This window comes from Oryctolagus cuniculus, chromosome 18 (assembly GCF_051225735.1).
Source record: "Oryctolagus cuniculus isolate XC-2025 breed Fujian yellow rabbit chromosome 18, ASM5122573v1, whole genome shotgun sequence".
Classification (NCBI taxonomy): domain Eukaryota; kingdom Metazoa; phylum Chordata; class Mammalia; order Lagomorpha; family Leporidae; genus Oryctolagus; species Oryctolagus cuniculus.
Genome location: NC_142884.1, coordinates 61,308,154 through 61,331,961, shown reverse-complemented (window position 1 = coordinate 61,331,961; position 23,808 = coordinate 61,308,154). Strand labels below are relative to the sequence as shown.

General features: G+C 47.9%; 1 protein-coding gene across 37 annotated transcripts in view; it reads right to left on the bottom strand.

The window, feature by feature from the left end:
* The window catches only part of DUS2 (dihydrouridine synthase 2), a 53,939-nt gene that overhangs the window by 14,928 nt on the left and 15,203 nt on the right, over nucleotides 1–23,808 (bottom strand). For 20 of the 37 annotated variants that reach the window (XR_016225317.1, XM_008257495.5, XM_008257500.5 and 17 more), the window contains 5 exons: nucleotides 17,758–17,803; nucleotides 15,019–15,110; nucleotides 13,210–13,253; nucleotides 11,923–11,983; nucleotides 3,227–3,274 (listed from right to left, as the gene is read on the bottom strand). Coding sequence is in view for 36 of the 37 variants with exons in the window: in XM_008257495.5 (XP_008255717.2) it covers nucleotides 3,227–3,274; nucleotides 11,923–11,983; nucleotides 13,210–13,253; nucleotides 15,019–15,110; nucleotides 17,758–17,803 (291 nt within the window). In the remaining variant the exon portion in view is untranslated. Of the gene's footprint in view, nucleotides 1–3,226; nucleotides 3,275–11,922; nucleotides 11,984–13,209; nucleotides 13,254–15,018; nucleotides 15,111–17,757; nucleotides 17,804–21,989; nucleotides 22,190–23,808 lie in introns of those variants that run through there. The other 17 variants (XM_089320336.1, XM_089320335.1, XM_089320330.1 and 14 more) reach the window with 4 other exon arrangements.

Genomic DNA, 23,808 nt, shown 5'->3' with positions numbered 1-23,808 from the left:
TGCTTCTCCTGGTATCCCATGGGATGCAGGGCCCAAGCACTTGGGCCATCCTCCACTGCCTTCCCGGGGCCACAGCAGAGAGCTGGCCTGGAAGAGGAGCAACCAGGACAGAATCCGGCACCCCGACCAGGACTAGAACCCTGTGTGCCGTTCCGCAGGCGGAGGATTAGCCTATTGAGCTGTGGCACCGGCCGCCTTTTTAATTTTTTTAACATTTATTTTATTTATTTGAGAGGGAGGGAGTGGGAAAGAGAGAGAGAGAGAGAGGTGAGAGAGAAAGAGAAAGAGAAAGAAAAAGGTCTTCCATCCACTGATCCACTCCCCAGAATGGCTGCAACAGGTGGAGCTGCACCGATCCAAAGCCAGTAGCCAGGAGCTTCTTCCGGGTCTCCCACACAGAGGGCAGGGGCCCAAGGACTTGGGCCATCTTCCACTGCCTTCCCAGGCCATAGCAGAGAGCTGGATTGGAAGTGGAGCAGCCAGGACTCAAACTGGCGCCCATGTGGGATGCCAGCACTGCTGGCGGCAGCTTTACCCACTACACCACAGCGCCAGCCCCTCACTGCCTTTCAAATCAATCTTTTTTTTTTTTTAATTCCAGCAGCATCCCATGCCTAAGTTATATCTGACTTCTTTGCTGTAGAAGCCTACAACCTCTCTTCCACGAGGCAACCCCCCTCTCCTCCTTTGACCCTGCCCACCTGACTACCCCACCAGAGATAGAGCGAATGAACTAAGCTTCCAAGGTGGAAAGTATATCCCTTCTGCCTCCTGGATAAAATCTGCCTCACTCAGAACAGGGCAATGGGGACAATGGAGCCAACAGCATGGGTCTCAGAAGTTGGGGGGCGGAGTGAGGGGGTTAACAAAATCCTTTTGTGTACATGTTGTGAAGCAAGTGTCTACTGTACTGCAGCTGAACACTTAAAAACTACACCCAGGCAACTTTAACATCAGATGCCACTGAGAAAGGACAATGATGCCCAACGAGGATTTGTAAAACTATGGCTCTAAGGCTGGCTCTGCCTCCTATTTATTTGCTACATGATCTGGAGCAAATTGTTTTTAACTCTCAGTGTTTTTATATCCTTTTTAAAAAATGTATATTTTATTTACTTGAAAGTCAGAGTTACAGAGTGCGAAGGAGAGAAAAAGAAAGATGTCTTCCATCTGCTGGGTCTCTCACCAAAAGACCAAAGCCAGGAGTCAGGAGCTTCACCCAGGTCTCCCACATGGATAGCAGCAGCCCAAGCGCTAGGGTCATCCTCTGCTGCTTTTCCCAGGCCATTATGGATGGGAAGTGAAGCAGCCAGGACACAAACTGGCACCCACACGGGATGCCAATATCACAAGCGGTGGACTTACCTGCTACACCACACAACACTGGCCCCGTCAGTGCTTTTATTTCTTATTCATACTAGAATATACTTTGAAAAGGAAACTACTTTAAAATGATCAAGATCTAAGCACTATACACACACACACACACACACAATCTGTAGCTGCACATGAGAAAAAATGAGAAGGCACCAGCCAACAAACATGGCGGTCTTCCTATATCCCACAAACAGCAGGACTGGAGGAGTATTCAGGGTTGAACTATTGAGGCAGCAGCCAGCACCAACAAGAGCAGCTCTTGCATGAGTCCCAAGTCAGTCTATTTAAGCACAAGGCTTAAAGTCCAGGCAGGGAAGTGGGGATAGAAAATGAAAAGGCAAACACAGGCACTAATAGAAGCAACAAGGGGACAGCTGTGGACTGGGAGACAAAAGCAAAAGGTGGGGCTGGCCTTGTGGCGTAGAGGGTTAAGCCACCACCTTCAATGCAGGCATCCCATTTGAGCACCAGTTCGAGTTTCAGCTCCATCACCTCCAATCTCTACCTGCTGATGAGCTTTGGGAAAGCAGCTGAGGATGGCTCAAGGGCTTGGGCCCCTGCACCCACACTGGAGACCCAGATGGGGCCCCTAGCTTCTGGATTCAACCTGGCCCAGCCCTGACACTTGTGGCCACCCACAGAGTAAACCAGCAGATGGAAGATCTTTCTTTTATTTTTATTGTATTTTATTATTATTATTTTTTTGACAGGCAGAGTGGACAGTGAGAGAGACAGAGAGAAAGGTCTTCCTTTTGCCGTTGGCTCACCCTCCAATGGCTGCCGCGGCCGGCGTGCTGCGGCCGGTGCACTGCGCTGATCCGAAGGCAGGAGCCAGGTGCTTATCCTGGTCTCCCATGGGGTGCAGGGCCCAAGCACTTGGGCCATCCTCCACTGTACTCCCAGGCCACAGCAGAGAGCTGGCCTGGAAGAGGAGCAACCGGGACAGAATCCAGCGCCCCGACTGGGACTAGAACCTGGTGTGCTGGCGCCACAGGCGGAGGATTAGCCTATTGAGCCGCGGCGCCGGCCTAGATCTTTCTCCCTATATCACTCCCTCTCTCTTTTTGTAACTCTGCTTTTCAAATAAATAAACCTTAAAAAAAGACAATGAAACAAAAGCAGAAGGTACATATGAAGAAGCAGAAAATGCCCTGGTGTGCCTTGGAAGCAAATGCCAGCCCCTCTAAAGGCCTCATTAAGGCAACATGTGGAATCACCGAGAGGAAGAGGGACAGAGGGAGACTAACTTCAGCTTGCCCTACATGACCCTGGCCTGGCTGCTCTCAGAGCTAGTGGCAGACCCTCTCAGTCTGCAGGTGGCCCACTGATGCTCTCAAGCCCCCTAAGAGAGGCCCACACCACACATATAGCCATCTGAGCCTGTCCTCACCAGAGGTAGCCTGGCCTCTGCTCTCCTGATAAATCTCAGAACAGAGCGGGAGGGGGCAGGGACTCTCTCTGACTCCTCAGGACCCTGGTTTGCAGTTAACACATCCAAAACTCTGGGCTTTTAAGGAACTCCAAGGCTGCTGTAGGCTGTCTCAGGGGTTCCCAGGCCTGACTGCATGTCACCATCACTAAGAAGCTTGTGAAAAATTTCCAGTCCCAAAATGTAGTGCCTGGGTGGGCAGACTTCAGGAATTCTGGAGTAGGGGGAGGGAGACATTTCAGGCTACTCTAGTTTAGGAGCCAACACTGCGGTGCAGTAGGTTAAGCCTCTGCCTGTGATGCCGGCATTCAACATGGGCGCCGGTCCATATCCCTGCTGCTCCTCTTCCAATCCAGCTCTCTGCTATGATCTGGGAAAGCAGTGGAGATGGCCCAAGTGCACAACCCACACAGGACTTACCTTCTCAATCTTGTCAGGGTCTGACAGCAGTGCAGCTCCCATTCCTCCCTAAGGAGAAGCAGACACACAGTCTTCTTACAGCCGGAGGAAAAGGGCACCTTCCCACAACACGGCAATGTGAGAGACCTTGGCCTGGCAACTAAGGTCCACTGGCAATCAGCATTCCTCCTGACCAGGTAGGATGCTGGCAACATCTGTGGCCTCAGAATCAAGGATCAGAATTTCAGAAAGTTCAGAGTGGACATTTGGCACAGCAATTAAGTTAGGATGCCTGTATCCTATAACAGAGCGCCTGGGTCCAAGAACTGGCTCTGTTCCTGATTCCAGTTTCCCGCTAATGCACACAGAGGGAGGCAGCAGGTGATGGCTCAAGTATTTGGATCTCTGCCAGTCACATGGGAAACCCAAACTGAGTTCCATGCTTCAGCCTGGTCCAGCCTCAGCTAGTGTGGGCAGCTGGGGACTGAATCAGTACAAGGAAGATCTCTCTCTGTATCTCTCCTTCTCCCTCTCTGTGTAGCTCTACCTTTCAAATGAATAAAATAAATCTTCAGAAAAAAAAGAATTTGAAGAATTCTAAAAAGTTATTAGCATCATCTCTTTGGTAAAACTCATGGGTCTATCAGGAAGCAGGGACTACAAAATTCATTTTTCAGAATTCATCACTGCCTACCCAGTCCTCAGTATCTTTATAAACTAAACTCCACCATCTCCCAAGCCCTTAAAAAACAATGAAACATTTTTCCTTTGAAATAAGACAAAATGCACCTTCTTCCTATCATACCCAACACTTGATGTATACCACTGCCACCAGCAAAACCACTCACAGGCACTCCAGCTGCACACCTCGACCAGTCCTTTCCCCTCTGCCAGCAACAACAACCCAGTCCTGAGGACCCAGACTCCACCAAACTGGAACAAAAGCCCCAGCAAATGAAAACTACCAGTCCATGGAACCATGTAAATCACAATTTTTTTTTTTTTTTTTTTTTTTTTTGGACAGGCAGAGTTAGACAGAGAGAGAGACAGACAGACAGAAAGGTCTTCCTTTTCCGTTGGTTCACCCCACAATGGCTGCTACGGCCGGCGCACCATGCTGATCCAAAGCCAGAAGCCAGGTGCTTCTCCTGGTCTCCCATGTGGGTGCAGGGCCCAAGCACTTGGGCCATCCTCCACTGCACTCCCGGGTTTCAGCAGAGAGCTGGACTGGAAGAGGAGCAACCGGGACAGAATCTGGCACCCTGACTGGGACTAGAACCCGAGGTGCCGGCACCACAGGCAGAGGATTAGCCTATTGAGCCATGGTGCCGGCCGTAAATCACGATATTAAAAACACTCATTTTGGTTTTTGGTTTTTTTTTTTTTTTTTAAGATTTTCATTTGGGGGCCAGCACTGTGGCACAGTGGGTTAAAGCCCAGCCTGCAGTGCCAGCTTATGTGCGCTGGTTTAAGTCCCAGCTGCTCCACTTCTGATGCAGCCCCCTGTTGATGTTCCTGGGAAAGCAGCAGAAGATGGCCAGAGGAAGCTGTTGCTCCTGGTTTCAGATTGCCCAGCTCTGGCCATTGCGACAATTGGGGAGCTAACCAGTGGAAGGAAAATCTTTCTGATCTTTATCTCTCTCTCTCTCTCTCTCTCTGGAAGTTTACTTTTCAAATAAATAAATAAATCTTTTAAAAAATAATCAAAGGGCTGGCTGGCACCGTGGCTCAATAGGCTAATCCTCCGCCTGCGGCACTGGCACCCCAGGTTCTAGTCCCGGTCGGGGCGCCGGATTCTGTCCCGGCTGCTCCTCTTCCAGGCCAGCTCTCTGCTGTGGCCCGGGAGTGCAGTGGAGGATGGCCCAGGTGCTTGGGCCCTGCACCTCATGGGAGACCAGGATAAGCACCTGGCTCCTGCCTTCGGATCAACGCAGTGCACCAGCTTCAGTGCACAGGCCGCAGCGGCCATTGGACGGTGAACCAATGGCAAAGGAAGACCTTTCTCTCTGTCTCTCTCTCTCTCACTGTCCACTCTGCCTGTCAAATAATAAATAAATTAAAATTAAAATTAAAAAAATAATCAAAGGGGATGAGGAGGGATCTTTGAAAATCTGAATCCAGGGGGCCAATGTTATGGCTGCTCTAATTCTAGTCCAACTCCCTGCTAATGCATCTGAGAAAGCAGAGGAAGATGGTCCTAGGACTTGGGCCCCTGCACACACACTGCAGACCTGGATCGAGTTCCAGGCTCCTGCTTTTGGCCTGACCCAATCCCAGTCATTGCAGCCATTTGAGGAGTGAGCCAGTAGAAGGAAAATTTTTCTCTCTCTCAGGAGGTTGCAGCCATTGGGAAGTGAGCCACAGATGGAAGCTATCACTCCTTTCTTTCTCTCTCCCCACCTCTAAGAGTGAGGCAAATCCTCTAAGAGTGAGGTGAAGGCAAGAGAAATCTAATGAATATACGCACTCAGTATAAAGACTTGCTACTAAGGAATACTCACAGGACATGTTCATATGTTTAAATTCAGTTTTATAGCTTAATCTGTTTAAGGCTTAAGGTTTAATTTCACACTGAAACATGACAGATTAGAATCAAAGAGAACATCAAACCACCACAGACTTGGCTAGGCTGTGTGAATCACACAGGCTGGAGGAACCACTAGCCCCAGGCTATCTGGGCCACAGACATAAACTGTGGCAGCTGTAAACAAGTCTAGAACTCCCCAGCTCCTTACATCCTGCACCTCACACACAATGCATCCCTTCCTTGCGGAACCACAGCACATAAAATTCAGTCTCACTGCCCCTTTCACAACAATGGTCTTCTCAACAATGGCATTTCCTTCCTTCCCTTCTACTTAACTTACTTGCTTGCTTAAGTAACACATTCAAAATTTAAGAGGTTCAAAGGGGTTAAGAGGGGGCCAGCGCTGTGGCGTAGTGGGTAAAGCCACTGCCTGCAGAGCCAGCATCCCATATAGGTGCCAGTTTGAGTCCCAGCTACTCTACTTCCAATCCAGCTCTCTGCTATGGCCTCGGAAAACAGTGGAAGATGGTCCAAGTCCTTGGTCCCCTGCATCTGCATGGGATAACCGGAAGAAGCTCCTGCCTCCTGGTTTTGGATCAGCACAGCTCTGGCTGTGGCCATCTGGAGAGTGGTCCAGCAGACAGAAGACCTCTCTCTCTCTCTCTCTCTCTCTCTCGCTCTCTCTGCCTCTGCCTCTCTGGAACTCCGCCTTTCAAATAAAATAAATAAATATTTAAAAAAAAATAAAACAAACGAAAAAGAAGGTGCAGCTTCCTGGCCCACCACTGGGGATATCTTAGCCTTTAAAAAGAAAGGGTAGGGGGTGGAGTTAAGAGTAAATCATTCAGCTCCCTGAGGAAGGGGAGACTTTTCAGTCTACACTTTTTATCTGACTTTGAATTCTGAACCATGAGGACACAGAAGATATTTTCTAGTATGTACCAGCATGGCATGCAGACTGGCATCTGTCCCAACTGCCGGTACCAGTGCTTATCAGGTATTAATTATTTTGAGTAGCACCCCTGCAAGGGGAACTTAATACTCAGAAAGCAATGTTACTAGTAAGTCTAGCCTGACTTTCCAAATGTATCATCTAAATAAAAAAGTAAATATATGTAGATACTCATTTCAAAGCCCCCTTCTTAAATAAACAGTAGCATACCATATACAACCCTGTGTCTTGCTTTTTTCACTCCAGTGTTTCAGGAATATCATTCCAGATCATTTTAACTCCATTCTCACAAACTCAAGAACACACAGAAGTATCAAAAGAGAGTAAAACAGCTCAAAGCTTGCAACACCTCATAGGCAATTTCAGGCCTTCATAATTCCTAGAAGCAGCTGTCTACAAGTCCTTTTTGGTTTGCAAGCATCCAAAGGGCCATTCCCTCGGGCAGGAAGGTAATCTGCAGCCTCCTGGCCTGAAACAAACGCCACCATTAGGTAACTCCTGGGAGCAGAGTGGCTGACTCTGAATAGTGGGCCCGGGGTGCACTGCAGGCCCTGACCACTCCCCCTGCAACAAGAGTCCCAAGGGACAGTCATGCAAGCCAGGAGTCACTATGGTACCTCACACTTAGCCACCCCCCAAGTTGTCCTTGCCTGCTTCAAATAGCCTTTACCTCCTGCAGTCCCAATCACAACCCAAGACCAGCTTCCTCCTGGCTACCAGTCTCTCCACCCTCTAGCCATACCATATACCACACTACCCAACACCCAATCCAGCCATTTATCAACCAAGTCCTGAGAAATTCAGCCCCAGTTCGGCTTCTCCTCTCTCCATCCCTGGCCTCACTGTGGACCCAGGACTCATCCCCTAATCTGTTCTCTACTACTAGCCTCTTCCCATTCTAATCCATCAGACACATCGCTTCCAGATTAGTAGCTCTTTCTTAAATAAAGTTCTTGCTTTTGTTTTTGTTTGAGAGTCAAAGTGACATTTAGATGGACAACTCCCATCTGCTGATTCACTCCATAAATACCTACAACAGCTAGGACTGGGTCAAGCCATAGATAGGAGCTAAGCTGGGAAAGGAGTCCAAGTCTCCTCCATGGTAGCAGGAATCTAACTACTTGAGCCATCACCTGCTGATGTGACAATGGGAACATAAATTGAATCCTCTATTTTCTTTTTAATGTATATCTTAATTTTATTCTTGAAAAGACAAAGCCCGGGGTCAGCACTGTGCGGTAGTGAGTAAAGCCACCGCCCACAGTGTCGGCATCCCATCCCATATGGGTCCCAGTTCGAGATCCAGATGATCCACTTCTGAGCCAGCTCTCTGCTATGGCCCTGGAAAGCAGTAAAAGATGGCCCAAGTGCTTGGGCCCCTGAACACACTTGGGAGGACCAGAAGAAGCTCCTGGCTACTGGCTCCTGGCTCCTGCCTTCAGATCTGCCCAACTCCAGGCATTCAGCAGCCATTCAGGGAGTGACTCAGCGAATGGAAGACCTCTCTTTCTCTGCCTCTGCCTCTCTGTAACTCTAGCTTTCAAATAAATAAATCTTAAAAAAAAAAAAAAAAAAGACACAGCCCTGTATACACTATTTTTCTTTGAACATTCACATACTTTATTACTTAGGCAGAGAGAGAGAGAGAGAGAAAGGCAGAGAGACAGACAAAGAAACCTTCCATCCTCTGGCTTACTCCCCAGATGCCTGCAATGGCTGGGGCTGGGTCAAAGCTGGGAACCAGAAACTCAATCCAGGTCTCCCACACAGGTGACAGAATTCTATTAGTTGAACCATCACTTGCTGCCTCCCAGAGTCTGCATTAGCAAGAGGTTGGAATCAGAAGCCAGAGTTCATACCAAACCCAGGTACTACAAAGTGGTATAAGGGTGTCTTAACTAGTGTCTTAATTACTAGGTTAATGTCTGTCTGTATATATATATATATTTTAAAGATTTATTTATTTATTTGAAAGTCAGTTACACAGAGAGAGGAGAGGCAGAGAGAGAGAGAGAGGTCTTCCATCCGCTGGTTCATTCCCCAGCTGGCTGCAACAGCCGGAGCTGTGCCAATCCGAAGCCAGGAGCCAGGAGCTTCTTCCGGGTCTCCCACGTGGGTGCAGGGGCCCAAGGGCTTGGGCCATCTTCCACTGCTCTCCCAGGCCATAGCAGAGAGCTGGATTGGAAATGAAGCAGCCAGGTCTCAAACCGCACCCATACGGGATGCTAGCGCTTCAGGCCAGGGCGTTCACCCACTGTGCCACAGTGCCAGGCCCTATCTGTATATATTTTTAAAAATTTACTTATATACATGTATATGCATGTGTGCATTGTGTGGTATGTACGTGTATAAAATTTTCCAAAACCTTTTGAGGATTAAACCATATATTAGGGGCCAGCACTGTGACGTAGCGGGTATAGCCACTGCCTACAGTGCCAGCATCCTATATGAGCACCTATTCCAGTCCTGGCTATTCCATTTCTAATCTAGCTCTCTGCTGTGGCCTGAGAAAGCAGTGAAAGATGGCCCAAGTGCTTGGGCCCCTGAACACACTTGGGAGGACCAGAAGAAGCTCCTGGCTACTGGCTCCTGGCTCCTGCCTTCAGATCTGCCCAACTCCAGGCATTCAGCAGCCATTCAGGGAGTGACTCAGCGAATGGAAGACCTCTCTTTCTCTGCCTCTGCCTCTCTGTAACTCTAGCTTTCAAATAAATAAATCTTAAAAAAAAAAAAAAAAAGACACAGCCCTGTATACACTATTTTTCTTTGAACATTCACATACTTTATTACTTAGGCAGAGAGAGAGAGAGAGAGAAAGGCAGAGAGACAGACAAAGAAACCTTCCATCCTCTGGCTTACTCCCCAGATGCCTGCAATGGCTGGGGCTGGGTCAAAGCTGGGAACCAGAAACTCAATCCAGGTCTCCCACACAGGTGACAGAATTCTATTAGTTGAACCATCACTTGCTGCCTCCCAGAGTCTGCATTAGCAAGAGGTTGGAATCAGAAGCCAGAGTTCATACCAAACCCAGGTACTACAAAGTGGTATAAGGGTGTCTTAACTAGTGTCTTAATTACTAGGTTAATGTCTGTCTGTATATATATATATATTTTAAAGATTTATTTATTTATTTGAAAGTCAGTTACACAGAGAGAGGAGAGGCAGAGAGAGAGAGAGAGGTCTTCCATCCGCTGGTTCATTCCCCAGCTGGCCGCAACAGCCGGAGCTGTGCCAATCCGAAGCCAGGAGCCAGGAGCTTCTTCCGGGTCTCCCACGTGGGTGCAGGGGCCCAAGGGCTTGGGCCATCTTCCACTGCTCTCCCAGGCCATAGCAGAGAGCTGGATTGGAAATGAAGCAGCCAGGTCTCAAACCGCACCCATACGGGATGCTAGCGCTTCAGGCCAGGGCGTTCACCCACTGTGCCACAGTGCCAGGCCCTATCTGTATATATTTTTAAAAATTTACTTATATACATGTATATGCATGTGTGCATTGTGTGGTATGTACGTGTATAAAATTTTCCAAAACCTTTTGAGGATTAAACCATATATTAGGGGCCAGCACTGTGACGTAGCGGGTATAGCCACTGCCTACAGTGCCAGCATCCTATATGAGCACCTATTCCAGTCCTGGCTATTCCATTTCTAATCTAGCTCTCTGCTGTGGCCTGAGAAAGCAGTGAAAGATGGCCCAAGTCCTTGGGCACCTGTACCCATGTGGGAGACCTGGAAGAAGCAGTAAGAAGCTCCTGGCTCCTGGCTTCAGATCAGTGCAGCTCTGGCTGCTATGGCCATTTGGGGAGTGAACTAGCGGACAAAAGACCTCTCTCTGCCTCTGCCTCTCTGTAACTCTGCCTTTCAAACAAGTAAATCCTAAAAAATAAAATAAAATAGGGGGCAGGCACTGTGGCACAGTGGGTTAACACCCTGGCCTGAAGTGCTGGCATCCCATATGGGCACCGGTTCTAGTCCTGGCTGCTCCACTTCTGATTCAGCTCTCTGCTATGGCCTGAGAAAGCAGTGGAAGATGGCCCATGTCCTTGGGCACCTGCACCCATGTGGGAGACCTGGAAGAAGTGGAAGAAGCTCCTGGCTCCTGGCTTCAGATCAGTGCAGCTCTGGCTGCTATGGCCATTTGGGGAGTGAACTAGCGGACAAAAGACCTCTCTCTCTCAGCCTCTGCCTCTCTGTAACTCTGCCTTTCAAACAAGTAAATCTTAAAAAATAAAATAAAATAGGGGGCCGGCACTGTGGCACAGTGGGTTAACACCCTGGCCTGAAGCGTCGGCATCCCATATGGGCACCGGTTCTAGTCCCAGCTGTTCCACTTCCGATCCAGCTCTCTGCTATGGCCCGGGAAAGCAGTAGAAGATGGCCCAAGTCCTTGGGCCCTGCACCCACATGGGAGACCAGGAAGAAGCTCCTGGCTCCTGGCTTCGGATCAGCGCAGCTCTGGCCATTGCAGCCATCTGGGGAGTGAACCAGCGGAGGGAAGACCTCTCTCTCTCTTTGCCTCTCCTCTCTCTGTGTAACTCTGACTTTCAAATAAATAAATAAATCTTTAAAAAAAAAAAACAAAATAAAAATAAAAAACACTCAAATATTATAGCCTTTTATCCTTAAATCTTTAGCATGTATTTTCTAAAAATAAAAATATTCTTTTATATAACCACAGAAGAATTATCAACATAATAAATTTACACTGACAGAATATTTTTAGCTAATCTACCATGATCGCTTCTAATTTTGCCCATTGATGTAATAATAACCTTTTGAGCATTTTCCTCATGGTTGGGTAACATACTTGATTGTCATGTTTTTTTAGCTTCCTTTAATCTGCATATTTTATTTGTGAAGAGGACAAGAAAATCAGGTGGAATGGCTGTTTGGAGCAGTAATTCAGATACTGTTTTGAATGCCTGCATCCGATACTGCAGTGCCTGGGTTCAAGTCCCAGCTTCACTTCCAATTCCACCTTCTTGCTAATACCTACCCTCAGAGGTAGTAGGTGATGGTTCAAGTACTTCGGTCCCTGCCAGTCATGTGGAAGACCCAGGCTGAGTTCCCAGCTCCTGGGTTTGGTCTGGCCCAGCCCCAGCTGTTATAGGCATTTGGGGATTGAACCAACATCAAAAGATCTTTGTCTATCTATTTATCTCTGTGTATGGGAGTGTGTGTGTGTGTGTGTGTGTGTGCCTTTCAATTTTGTTTGTTTGTTTGTAAAAGGAAATCAGTTTACCTTGGTAGAATATTCTTTTGGACAGCCCATGTTGACATCAATACCAGCTACATCATTTTCTCTGGAAAAAAATATTTTAAGATGCAATAAATATTCAGTTGGAAGAGAAGGTAGGTTCAAAGGCATGGATGGGTTTGTGCTCATGAATCTCTTACCACGTCCCTGACCCTATGAAACACATGAAGCCTCAGTGACAGAAGCTAAAAAATGGAAAAGTACCCTGTCTCTAAAATCCTTAACTGTTTCCTCTGAGCAGAGCTCCCGAGGACAGAAATAACATGCACACAAATGTATAAACAGCTACATACAGGGACTCTGCTACTTTGGAGTTGTATCAGATAACTCAAAAGGGAGTGATGAGTAAACCATCAGGTGCAGGACCTCTCTCTCTCTCTCTCTCTCTGCCTCTCCTCTCTGTGTAATTCTGACTTTCAAATAAATAAATAAATCTTTATAAAAAAATAGGGAATGAAGTGTACAATGAAATCAATCGCAGAGCTGCAGTTCTGACTGGAGCTGTGAAAGCCGTTTGTCAAAGTAGAAAGAGAGACAAGGGCACAAGAGCCGTTCCCCAGAGCAGCACTTCTGGCAGAAACCATGACTGCCTTTGTTTGATGGACGCACGGTTGGCTTATTGCAAACAATTCTCGGATGTAAAAAGGACCCTCGCCTCATCCTCTGGTGGTTCTGTAGTCCACAGTCTATCAGCAGCAGCAATTATTGCCTGAGTTCCCTCTCACTCTCGTTCTCATTAATAACAATAGCTAACCCTTACCAACCACGCACTACGTGCCACACTGCAGACATTCACATGCATCACATCATTCACCCTTCCCTATAATACCAGAAGTCAGTGATACTACTGGTCCCGGTTGATAGATGAAGGAACTCAGTATGTAGCAAGGTCACACAGTCACTAAGTAGCGAGGCCTGAACTCCAGTCCAGGTCTGTCTGAACTCCAAAGTCCATCTCTTTAAGCACAGTATTCTCTTGCCTTGGTTAAATTCAAGCCTCAGGACTCACAAAATCCAGAGAGCCCTGGAAAAGCAATCTCAAGAATAAAAACTAAAAAACAGGCCCCAATATAGAGGCACTCGGGTCAGAGTACCATGGGTACACTTCAGTTTTAGGTTGGACCTTTGAGGCCACAAAAAGAAGAAACCAGACAGAAACAGAGGTGACAGGGTTGCAGGCAGAAGGATGGATGACTTCTAAGATCACCAGTGTCACTGAGGCTTCACACTCACAGGAGAGATAAAGGCAGCCCCAAGGAGGAAGGAACTTACACAAGCCTGGCCACAGCAAGTGCTCGCTCTGCGTCTGAAGTCCCCTGGGAACACAAAAAAGGCTGCATCAACCACTGTCCTAACACAGGCGCACACTCACAAACATGCCCATGCACATGTCACATCCACACACTGGCTGCCTTTTTCTAAAATGGCCAGCCCACTAGACTAGCTCACTGAAAAAGGAAAAGGCAGACTTCGGAGCCTGGATAATGTCATTAATGCTGAGATTACTTTCAGACCTACCAAAACGTTGAAAAAACTTTAAAGCGAACATTCAGATACCTACCACTTAGATTCCACAGTTAACATTTTGCTATATTTGTTTTATCACACATCTACCAACTGTCAGTTTTTAAAAACCTAAACATCATTCAGGAGCTATTTCTACAAAAGCAATAAGTGGAAAAATCAGTGTGGCCCAGCAGGTTGTCACTTAGGATACCTACATCCCAGCCCATATCAGAGTGCCTGCGTTCAAGTCCCACCTCTGTTTCCAACACAGTTCCTGCTAACGTGCACCCTAGGAGAGAGCAGATTCTGGTTAAGGACTTAGATATCTTCCATTCATAAAAAGAGAACCAGGGGCCGGCGCCGTGGCTCACTTTGTTAATCCTCCGCCTGCAGCGCCGGCATCCCATATGAGCACCGGGTTCTAGTCCCAGTTGCTCCTCTTCCAGTCTAGCTCTCTGCTGTGGCCTGGGAAGGCAGTGGAGGACGGCCCAAGTGCTAGGGCCCTGCACCCACATGGGAGACCAGGAGGAAGCACCTGGCTCTTGGCTTCAGATTGGCGTAGCTCCGGCCGTAGCAGCCATTTGGGGGGTGAACCAATGGAAGAAAGACCTTTCTCTCTGTCTCTCTCTCTCTCTCACTGTCTAACTCTATCTGTCAAATAAATAAATAAATAGAGAGAGAGAGAGAGAGGGAGAGAACCAGATTGAATGTCCAGCTCCTGGCTTTTGCCTGGCCCAAACCAGGCTGTTGCAGGCATTTGAGGATTGAACCAGTAGACAGAAGATCTCTTTCTCTGTCTCTCTTTGAAATGAAAATGAAAATAAAATAAACTTCTTAAAAAATAAATAAAATTTAAAAGCACCAAAGAATGCTCAAAGTGAGAGAAGAGAGCTACCAGTCACTACAGTCCTAACATAAATCTTCTCTTGAGGAACCTAATTTCTTCCTATGTGAAATACATAGGGGCTGGTGTCATGGTACAAGTAGATTAATCCTTTGCCTGTGGCGCCAGCATCCCATATGGGCACCGGTTCTAGTCCCGGCAGCTCTTCTTCCAGTCCAGCTCTCTGCTATGACCTGGGAAAGCAGTAGAAGATAGCCCAAGTGCTTGGGCCCCTGCACCCACATGGGAAGCCAGGAAGAAACTCCTGGCTTTGGAATCAGTGCACTCTGGCCATTGCGGCCATTTGGGGAGTAAACCAACGGAAGGAAGACCTTTCTCTCTGTCTCTCCCTCTCCTGTCTGAAACTCTACCTCTCAAATAAATAAATAAATAAAAAGAAATACATAGAGACTACATATAAACATAGACCATGATCTGAATAATCAATGCTAGAGACTAAAAAAAAAAATACAAGTCATGCCTAACAGACAATTCCTGTCATCAGGTAAATTAAACTTCAGATTGGATACATATAACAGTGACAGCTTGAGTTCCATAACCTATCCCCGATTACTCATGAACCAGTCTTTGAAAAATGTTAAAGCAAAGTCTTCAGGAAGCCAGCCTGCATGCAGGCCAAGCCAAGGCAGAAGGTGAGCCTCAGGAGGGCACCTGACAGTGAGGTCTCTTACCATCTGGAAAACCACCCTGCTCTGTTCTCTTTCACAGGTGCGAAAGACGACTCGGTCATCAGGGGCAACAAAGTCCACTGTGCTGAGCACCTCTGCAAGAAAACCCAAACACAAGGGGCACCCAATTAAGATGCAAGTTCAACCCAGCCCAAGTCCTAAAAGAAAACACAGGAAAAGTATAACCTTGAGGGGGAAAAAGGGATCCTCAATGTTTACCAATCTAAAAAGGAGAGGGCGAGGGAGACCTGGAAGAAGCTCCTGGCTCCTGGCTTCAGATGGCGCAGCCATTGTGCCACCTGAAGATTGAACCAGAGGATGGAAGAACACTCTCTCTCTCTCTGCCTCTGCTCTCTTTAACTTGGCCTTTCAAATAAATAAATAAATCTTTAAAAAGTGGGGGGCGGAGGGCATTCTGATATAGCAGCAGAAGCTGTCACTAGGGATGCCTGCATACAATATTGGAATGCTACAGCCCAGGTACTTGGGTTCCTGCCACCCAAGTGGGAGATTTGGATGAAGTTCCTGAGTCCTGGCTTTGGCCTGGCCTAGGCCTAGCTGTTCCAAATATTTGGGGAGTGAATCAGAAAATGGAAGATCGATCTCTCTCTCTAATTCTGCCTTTTGAATAAATAAATAAATCCTTTAAAAAAAAAAGACAGTATACACTCATTATTACTGAGGTGACAATGACTATCAATGTTAATGAATCAACGATGTAATTTAAATAGTATGTCTTAAATAAGGTTGTGTATTGATTAGTTAATGAAAACATGATTGGATGCTTGCCAAGAGCATGACTGTATTTCTCCAAGGATCAGTGGTTCAGTATTCATTAATTCAGTGTTCACAGCAACTTTATGAGGTGTAACAACTGCAAACGATAAGAATTGGCTGTGTCTTATTTCTTCTTCCTAAGGAAGCTCTTCAGTAAGTGCCAACATTATTAGCTTTCAAAGATGACTACTGGGACTGGCACTATGGCGTAGTGGGTAAAGCCACCATCTGCAGTGCTGGCATCCCGGCTGCTCCACTTCTGATCCAGCTCTCTGCTAGGGCCTGGGAATGCAGAAGATGGCCCAAGTCCTTGGGTCCCTGTACCTGCTTGGGAGACCCAGAGGAAGCTCTTGGCTCCTGGCTTTGGATCAGTGCAGCCCCGACTGTTGTGGCCATCTGGGGGGTGAAACCAGTGGACAGAAGACCTCTCTCTTTCTCTCTTCCTCTCTATAACTCTGCCTTTCAAAAACTAAATAAATTTAAAAAAAAGAAAGATGACCACCAAATGAAAGAGATCCAACATGGCAGTTGTGAGAAGACATCTACCTCAAAGATGATTTGAGAAATAAATGAGATCTTTAATGTATATAAAGCATTTCCATAAATGGAATCTATAATTATCATTATACACTGAACAGATTAGAAGGTTAAAAAGGGTTGGGTAGAGGCAATGGCTTGTTGGGAGTGGTGATCAAAGCTGTCCCTAGCAGAGGCCTCTCGCCACTGGCAGTAAGGCATCTGAGAGACAACCCACAAAAATTTGGTGAATTTATAACACAGTTTCATTTCCATCAGCAAAGTATTGGAAATCCCCATTAATACATCGGTGAAATCAACTCTGACACAGTTACCTACAGATACTGACATTTGAAAGCGTCCTAGTATAAAAGTGGCACAGAGGAGCCATACATAAACATGTCCTAATTTTATATATACACATTAGTCTGTGTGGAGAAAAATATACATTACTCATCTTTGTGATGATGTCTTTGTGGGATTATGGAGGGTTTTCTACAGAACTGCACTGTTGAATTTTTTATAACACAAAAAAGAAAATGTAAATTTAAAACAATCGGGCAAAACTGAGTCATAACTTCTAGTGAAATTATATTAAGATTTCACAAGCTTATATCTCAAAAACCTGAAAGAATACAACAATACAACTCTAACCAGAGCAGAATCAGCCTCCTGAACAAAGCACAAGCAAAACCACAACTCACCACAACCACTTCCATTTCCATAGAGCTCAAGATGCGTAAAGGACTTGCTTACGTGGACCTTATCTACTGGATCCTCCCTCCAACTCTGTGACTTAAGTAAAGCAAGGATTATGACCTCCATGTTACAGACAGAAACTAAGGTAGAAGGCCGGCGCCACGGCTCACTAGGCTAATCCTCCACCTTGCGGCGCCGGCACACCGGGTTCTAGTCCCGGTCGGGGCGCCGGATTCTGTCCCGGTTGCCCCTCTTCCAGGCCAGCTCTCTGCCATGGCCCGGGAGTGCAGTGGAGGATGGCCCAAGTGCTTGGGCCCTGCACCCCATGGGAGACCAGGAGAAGTACCTGGCTCCTGCCATCGGATCAGCGCGGTGTGCCGGCCGCAGCGGCCACTGGAGGGTGAACCAACGGCAAAGGAAGACCTTTCTCTCTGTCTCTCTCTCTCACTGTCCACTCTGCCTGTCAAAAAAAAAAAACCACTAAGGTAGAGAGAAGTGATGTAACTTGCAGAGCCAAGGCCAGTGCTGAAGCCATCCTGACTCCAAGGCCCCTAGGCTCCCTCCTGTACCATGAAACATGGTGATTTCTATGCCAGCAAGCCTGTGGGCAGAAGGCATATCTGTATCATATCTGTTTTTTTTTTTTTTCATGGTCTCTTGAGAGCAGTGAAGGGAGCACCCACAGAGGACACTGTCACCCTGGGGAAGGTCGGTCGTGGTTGTGCTTCTTGGGACCAGAGCTGCACTCACCATTGACAACTCTCCTGCACTGAAGCATCTTGAGGTCAATCAGCTCCTGCAGAGGAATCAGAGGACACCTGTCAGTATTGGACACGTAGGCCCTGCGCACGGGAGCAGGAGCTTCAGCCACAAACCTGATGCGGAACACTTGGCCAGTCACCCTACTACCAAAAAAAGCATGGCTTTGGGGACATATTGCCATCGTCTACCCCAAGCATGGCAAGCAGGTGTCTGAGTAAGCTACTCTTAATCAGCAACTATTCCAAGCTTGGAAATGTTTGGGTCCTAAAAAGGACAAGCCATTCAGATAGCCAAAGGGAAGATAATCACTCAGGATGTGGACTGCGGACACTTTCTTTACACAGTGGTCTGAGCTCAAGCCCACCCTCAAAGAACCTCACACCTTAGCCCTGGGTGAAGGGCAGGCAGTGAAGGGCTCCCAGGAAACATCCAAGGACACACTGGGAATCCGGTTATAGAAGCACAGGAAGGCCATATTTCCCTGGTACCAAAACAAAGGCAATACACAAAAAGAAAAAAATTTTTGGTCTATTTTGTGAGCAATGTTGGTTTTCTATTTCTATAAAACTCAGTGCTGAGGGGGCTGGCGCTGTGGCACAGCGGGTAAAGCTGCCACAGCAGGTAAAGCTGCTGCCTGCAGTGCCAGCATCCCAAACGGGTGCCAGTCCAAGACACAGCTGCTCCACTTCCGATCCAGCTCTCTGCTGTGGCCTAGAAAATCAGTGGAAGATGGCCCAGGTCCTTGGGCCCCTGCACTCACATGAGAGACCCGGAAGAAGCTCCTGGCACCTGGCTTCAGATTGGCGCAGCTCAGGCCATTGTGGCCAACTGGGGAGTGAACCATCGGATGGAAGACCTCTCTCTCTCTCTCTCTCTCTCTCTCTCTCTCTGGGCCTTACCCTTCTGTAACTCTACATGTCAAATAAATAAAGTCAATCTTTAAAAAAAAAAAATCATGTATTAATCCTTATCATCTTAGATTAGGCAAATTTCTGAGATGATACCAAAAGCACAAACAAAAGAAAAAAACTGGATATGATTAAAATCTATATATTTTTTAAAGATTTATTTATGGGGCCGGCGCCATGGCTCACTTGGTTAATCAGATCCACCTGCAGTGCCAGCATCCCATATGAGCGCCGGGTTCTAGTCCCAGTTGCTCCTCTCCCAGTCCAGCTCTCTGTTGTGGCCTGGGAAGGCAGTGGAGGATGGCCCGAGTGCTTGGGCCCCTGCACCCACATGAGAGACCAGTAGGAAGCGCTTGGCTCCTGGCTTCAGATCGACGTAGCTCTGGCCGTAGCAGCCATTTGGGGAGTGAATCAACGGAAGGAAGAACTTTCTGTCTCTCTCTCTCTCTCATTGTCTAACTCTATCTGTTAAAAAAAAAAAAAAAAAATTATTTGCTTGAAAGACAGAGTTCCAGAGAGAGAGAGAGAAAGAGAGAGATCTCCTGTCCACTGGTTCACTCCTCAGATGGCTGCAACAGTCAGAACTGTACTGATCCACAGTCAGGAGCTTCTTCCGGGTCTCGCCTGTGGGTGCAGGGACCCAAGAACTTGAGCCATCTTCTGCTGCTTTCCCAGGCAATACCAGACAGCTGGATCAGAAGTGGAGCAGGGGCCAGTGCTGTGGCAGAGTGGGTAAAGCCACTGCCTGCTGTGCTGGGATCCCATATGTAATCCCAGCTGCTCCACTTCCCATCTAGCTCTCTGCTGTGGTATGAGAAAGCAGTAGAAGTTGGGCCCCTGCACTGCGTGGGAGACCCGGAAGAAGCTCCTGGCTCCTGGCTTCGGATCAGTGCAGCTCCACCCATTGCCACTAACTGGGGAGTAAACCAGTGGATAGAAGACCTCTCTCTCTGCCTCTCCTTCTCTATCTCTGTGTAACTCCGACTTTAAAATAAATAAATCTTAAAAAAAAAAAAAGAAGAAGAAGTAGAGCAGCCAAGACATGAACCGGCGCCCATATGGGATACCGACACAGCAGGTGGTGGCTTTACCCACTATGCCACAGCACCGGCCTCAACATTTAAAATTTTTATGTACAAAAGGATAATATCAAGAAAGTTAAGGAGTTGGGTGTTTGCCCTCACACTTAAGACACCGCCTTGAACACCTGCATCTCCTAGCCGAGTGCCTGGATTTGAGTCCTGGGTCTGCCTTTTTTTTTCTTTTTTTAAGATTTATTTATTTATTTGAAAGGCAGAGTTACAGAGAGGCAGAAAGAAAGAGACAGAGAGAGGTGTTCCATCCACTGGCTCACTCCCCAATTGGCCACAATGGCTGGAGCTACGCCAATCCAAAGCCAGGAGCCAGGAGCTTCCTCCAGGTCTTCCCACATGGGTTCAGAGGCCCAAGGAATTGGGCCACTTTCTACTGCTTTCCCAGGCCACAGCAGAGAGCTGGGTTGGAAGTGGAGCAGCCAGGACTTGAACCAGCGCCCATATGGGATGCTGGTTCCGAAGGCGGAAGCTTTACCTGCTATACCACAGCACCAGCCCTGCTCTTTATTTTTTTAAGAGGCTGCAGCAACTTCCCATCATGAGGGCCACCTGATGCCTTGCCCTGTTGGGACGCCTGGCATTTCTTTTTTTTTTTTTTTTAAGTTATTTATTCTGAGAGGCAGAGTTACAGACAGAGAAGAGGGAGAAATAGAGACATCTTCCATCTGCTGGCTCCTTTCCAAACGGCTGCAATGGCTGGAGTTGGATCAATCCGAAGCCAGGAGCCAGGAGCTTCTTCTGGGTCTCCCACAAGAGTGCAGGGAGGGGCCCAAGCACTTGGGCCATCTTCTACTGCTTTCCCAGGCCATCAGCAGGGAGCTGGATCAAAGTAGAACAGCTGGGACTTGAACCGGCACCCATTTGAAATTTCGGCGTCCCAGGCGGAGGCTTAACCCACTAGCCACAGCACTGGCCTCCTGATTCCAACTCCTGATTCCAACTTCCTACTAACACATATCCTGGGAAGGCAGCAGGTGATGGCTTGAGTACTTGAGTTCCTGCAACCCATGTAGGAGACCCAGGTGAGTTCCAGGCTCCTGGTTTCCACCTGACCCAGCCCTGGAAGCTGCAGGCATTTGGGGACTGAACCAGCAGAAGACACTCCCCTCTCACCCTCTTCCTCTCTCTCACTGCTCTGCCTTCCAATGAAACAAATAAATCTTGAGGGAGGGAGGGAAGAATCGAGGGAGGAAGAAAGAAACTCCGGTGGGGAAGGACTATTACTCTTTTGACTTGCTGATTAGCCACCCTCCAGGTTCTTAAGGCTTTCTGGGGCTTTTGAGGAGGTGCATGCACACCTTGTATGCTCCTAGGACCTACAACAGGTAGGTGAAATGGTTTGATATTCTAATCTCCTAGATGAGCTGCCTCATCTGAACTTGCCAGTAGGAACATAAGAGCATGTGTCCAATACCGGCCTGCAGAGCACACTGGGTCCACCAGGGGGCACCAGGCACCACGTCCAGTACTCAGGGCCCAGTCCCCAGGTACCAACTCAAACAAAGCAGGACTCTGCCTGCCTGCCGCTGCTCCCCACAGGTCTGAGGCACCAGATGGAAGGCCTGTGCTTCAGCAGACATGGGTTTGTAAGCCGCTCAGCGTACGTTTGTAAATTCCTCCTCTCATTCTCTTTCCAAATCCAAGAGACTTTTCTGAATGGCAAAAACAGTGCTGGCCAGGAAAAGCTGTACCTAACCCACAGCTGACCACCAGACAAGAGTTCAGAGTGCTACCACATGCGTCCAGGGCCTGGCCTCTGTGGGAACAAGTTCCTCCCTGCCCAAGGCATGTTCCAGCAGCCTGGAAGGCTTACAGGTGGATGTACACCAACAGCCCCTCTGACATTTCCACCTCCACTTTGACATGCTACTCAGAAATCAGATCTGAGCCTCTGTGATACTGAACTCTGGAATCTCCATTTCTGGCTTCCACCTTATACCTTCCAACAACACATGGTCCCTTCACCCCTCCCTTCACCTTGCTGGCACCCTAGACACCCCTGCCCCTGCCCTGCAGCAGGCACCAACATGCCAATCCCCAGCTATGGGCGGAGCCCTCTCAGCTCTCCCTAACACTACCCACAAGCAACACATGCATTCCTGGCTGCCAGCCAAACTTCCCACGGGCACAGGACCAAAACCTCTTCGCTTTCCTTAAGTCCACACCCATATTTGCAACACAACACTAGCCCCTTACATCTCCCTGTGTCTCAGCTTACCTCTGTTTCTTCACGTCTACCTGTTCCTCCTTGGCCCACCTCAGAGGAAGGCATCACCTCACTTCATCAAGAATCCTGTCCCTGGCGCTGGCATTGTGGCGCAGTGGATTAAACCACAGCTGTGATGCCAGAATCCCATACAGAAGTGCAGGTTCAAGTCCTGGCTGTTCCATTTCCAATCCAGCTTCCTACTAATGCACCTGGGAAGGCAGCAGCAGATGGTCCAAGTACTTGGAACCCTGTCATCTATATGGGAGACCACGAGGGAGTTCCTGGCTCCAGGATTCAGCCTGGCCCAGACCCAAATGTTGTGGCCATTTGGGGAGTGAGCCAGTGGGCAGAAGATTCTCTGTCTCTGTCTTTCTCTCTCTCTCTTTCCTTTTCCCTCTCCCTCTGAAGCTCTGCCTTTCAAATAAACAAACCTTTAAAAAAAAAAAAAGAAGAATCCTGTCCCCTCCAAAGCCTGGCCTGACCAATCATTCCCAATCCCTCACACCTCCAGGCTTCCCCTCACTTCTAACTCCATGCAAGCTGTCTAAAAACACCTCCCTTCACTTACTTCCTTGACCTCAAACTGCCTACCTTTACATCCCTTGACCCTTAAATTCCTGAAGGGGCATTCAGCAGTCCTATTTCGACTTCCCCACTTGCTGTTCACTTCTCCAGTTATTAATTCCACAAGTGTTCATGTCCACCAAACAACTTTTTCTTAAGATTTACTTTGCTGGGGCTGGCGCTGTGGTATAGCAGGTAAAGCCACCACCTGTGGTGCCAGCATCCCATGTGGGTGCTGGTTCAAGTCCCAGCTGTTCCTTCTTCTGATTCAGCTCTCTGCTACGGCCTAGGTAAGAAGTAGAAGATGGCCCAAGTGCTTGGGCCTCTACACCCACACAGGAGACCCAGAAGAAGCTCCTGGTTCCTGGCTTCAGATTGGCCCAGTTCTGGCCATTGTGGCCATTTGGGGAGTGAACCAGCAGACAGAAGACCTTTCTGTCTCTCCCTCTCTCTGTCTGTCACTCTACCTCTCAAATATATAAATAAATAAATCTTTTTAAAAAAAGAAAGATTTACTTTATTTATCTGAAAGGCAGAGTGACAGACAAAGAGTGAGACAGAGAGAAAGATCTTCCATCTACTGGTTCACTCCCCAAATGGCCAACTATACAGTTGTCAGGGCTGGGCAAGGCCAAAGCCAGAAGCCTGAAACTCCATCTGGGTCTCCCACATGGGTAGTAGAGGTCCAAGTATTTGAACCATCTTCTGCTGCCTTCCCAGGAGCATTAGCAGGGAGCTGAACCAGAAGCGGAGCAGCCAGGACTCAACCTGGTGCTCATATGGGATGCCAGCATTGCACCACAGTGCCTGTCCCTCCAATCAACTTTTTCATAGCACCTTGCTGGTCTTTTTGTGAATGGATATTTCTGCATCATCTGACATAGATAACAGACCTGACTTTTGCCTTTCCTGACACTAGACTCTAAGTTGCCTGTTTCTGTCACTTTTCTACCTCTTCTATCATGGATTCCTATCTCTCAACACCCACACCCAGCAGCCAGCATTTTCCTCAACTTCCTGCTTCCCTTTCTTCTACTCAGTGATTTTCTTTCCACTTTATTTTAAGATCATTGCAGCTGGGGCTGGCGCTGTGGTGTAGTAGGCTAAGCCTCAGCCTACAACACTGGCATCCAAAATGGGAGCCACTTTGAGTCCCTTCTGCTCTACTTCCAATCCAGCTCCCTGCTAATGGCCTGGGAAAGCAGCAGATGATGGCCCAAGTGCTTGGGCCCCTGCACCCACATAGAAGCCTGGGAAGAAGCTT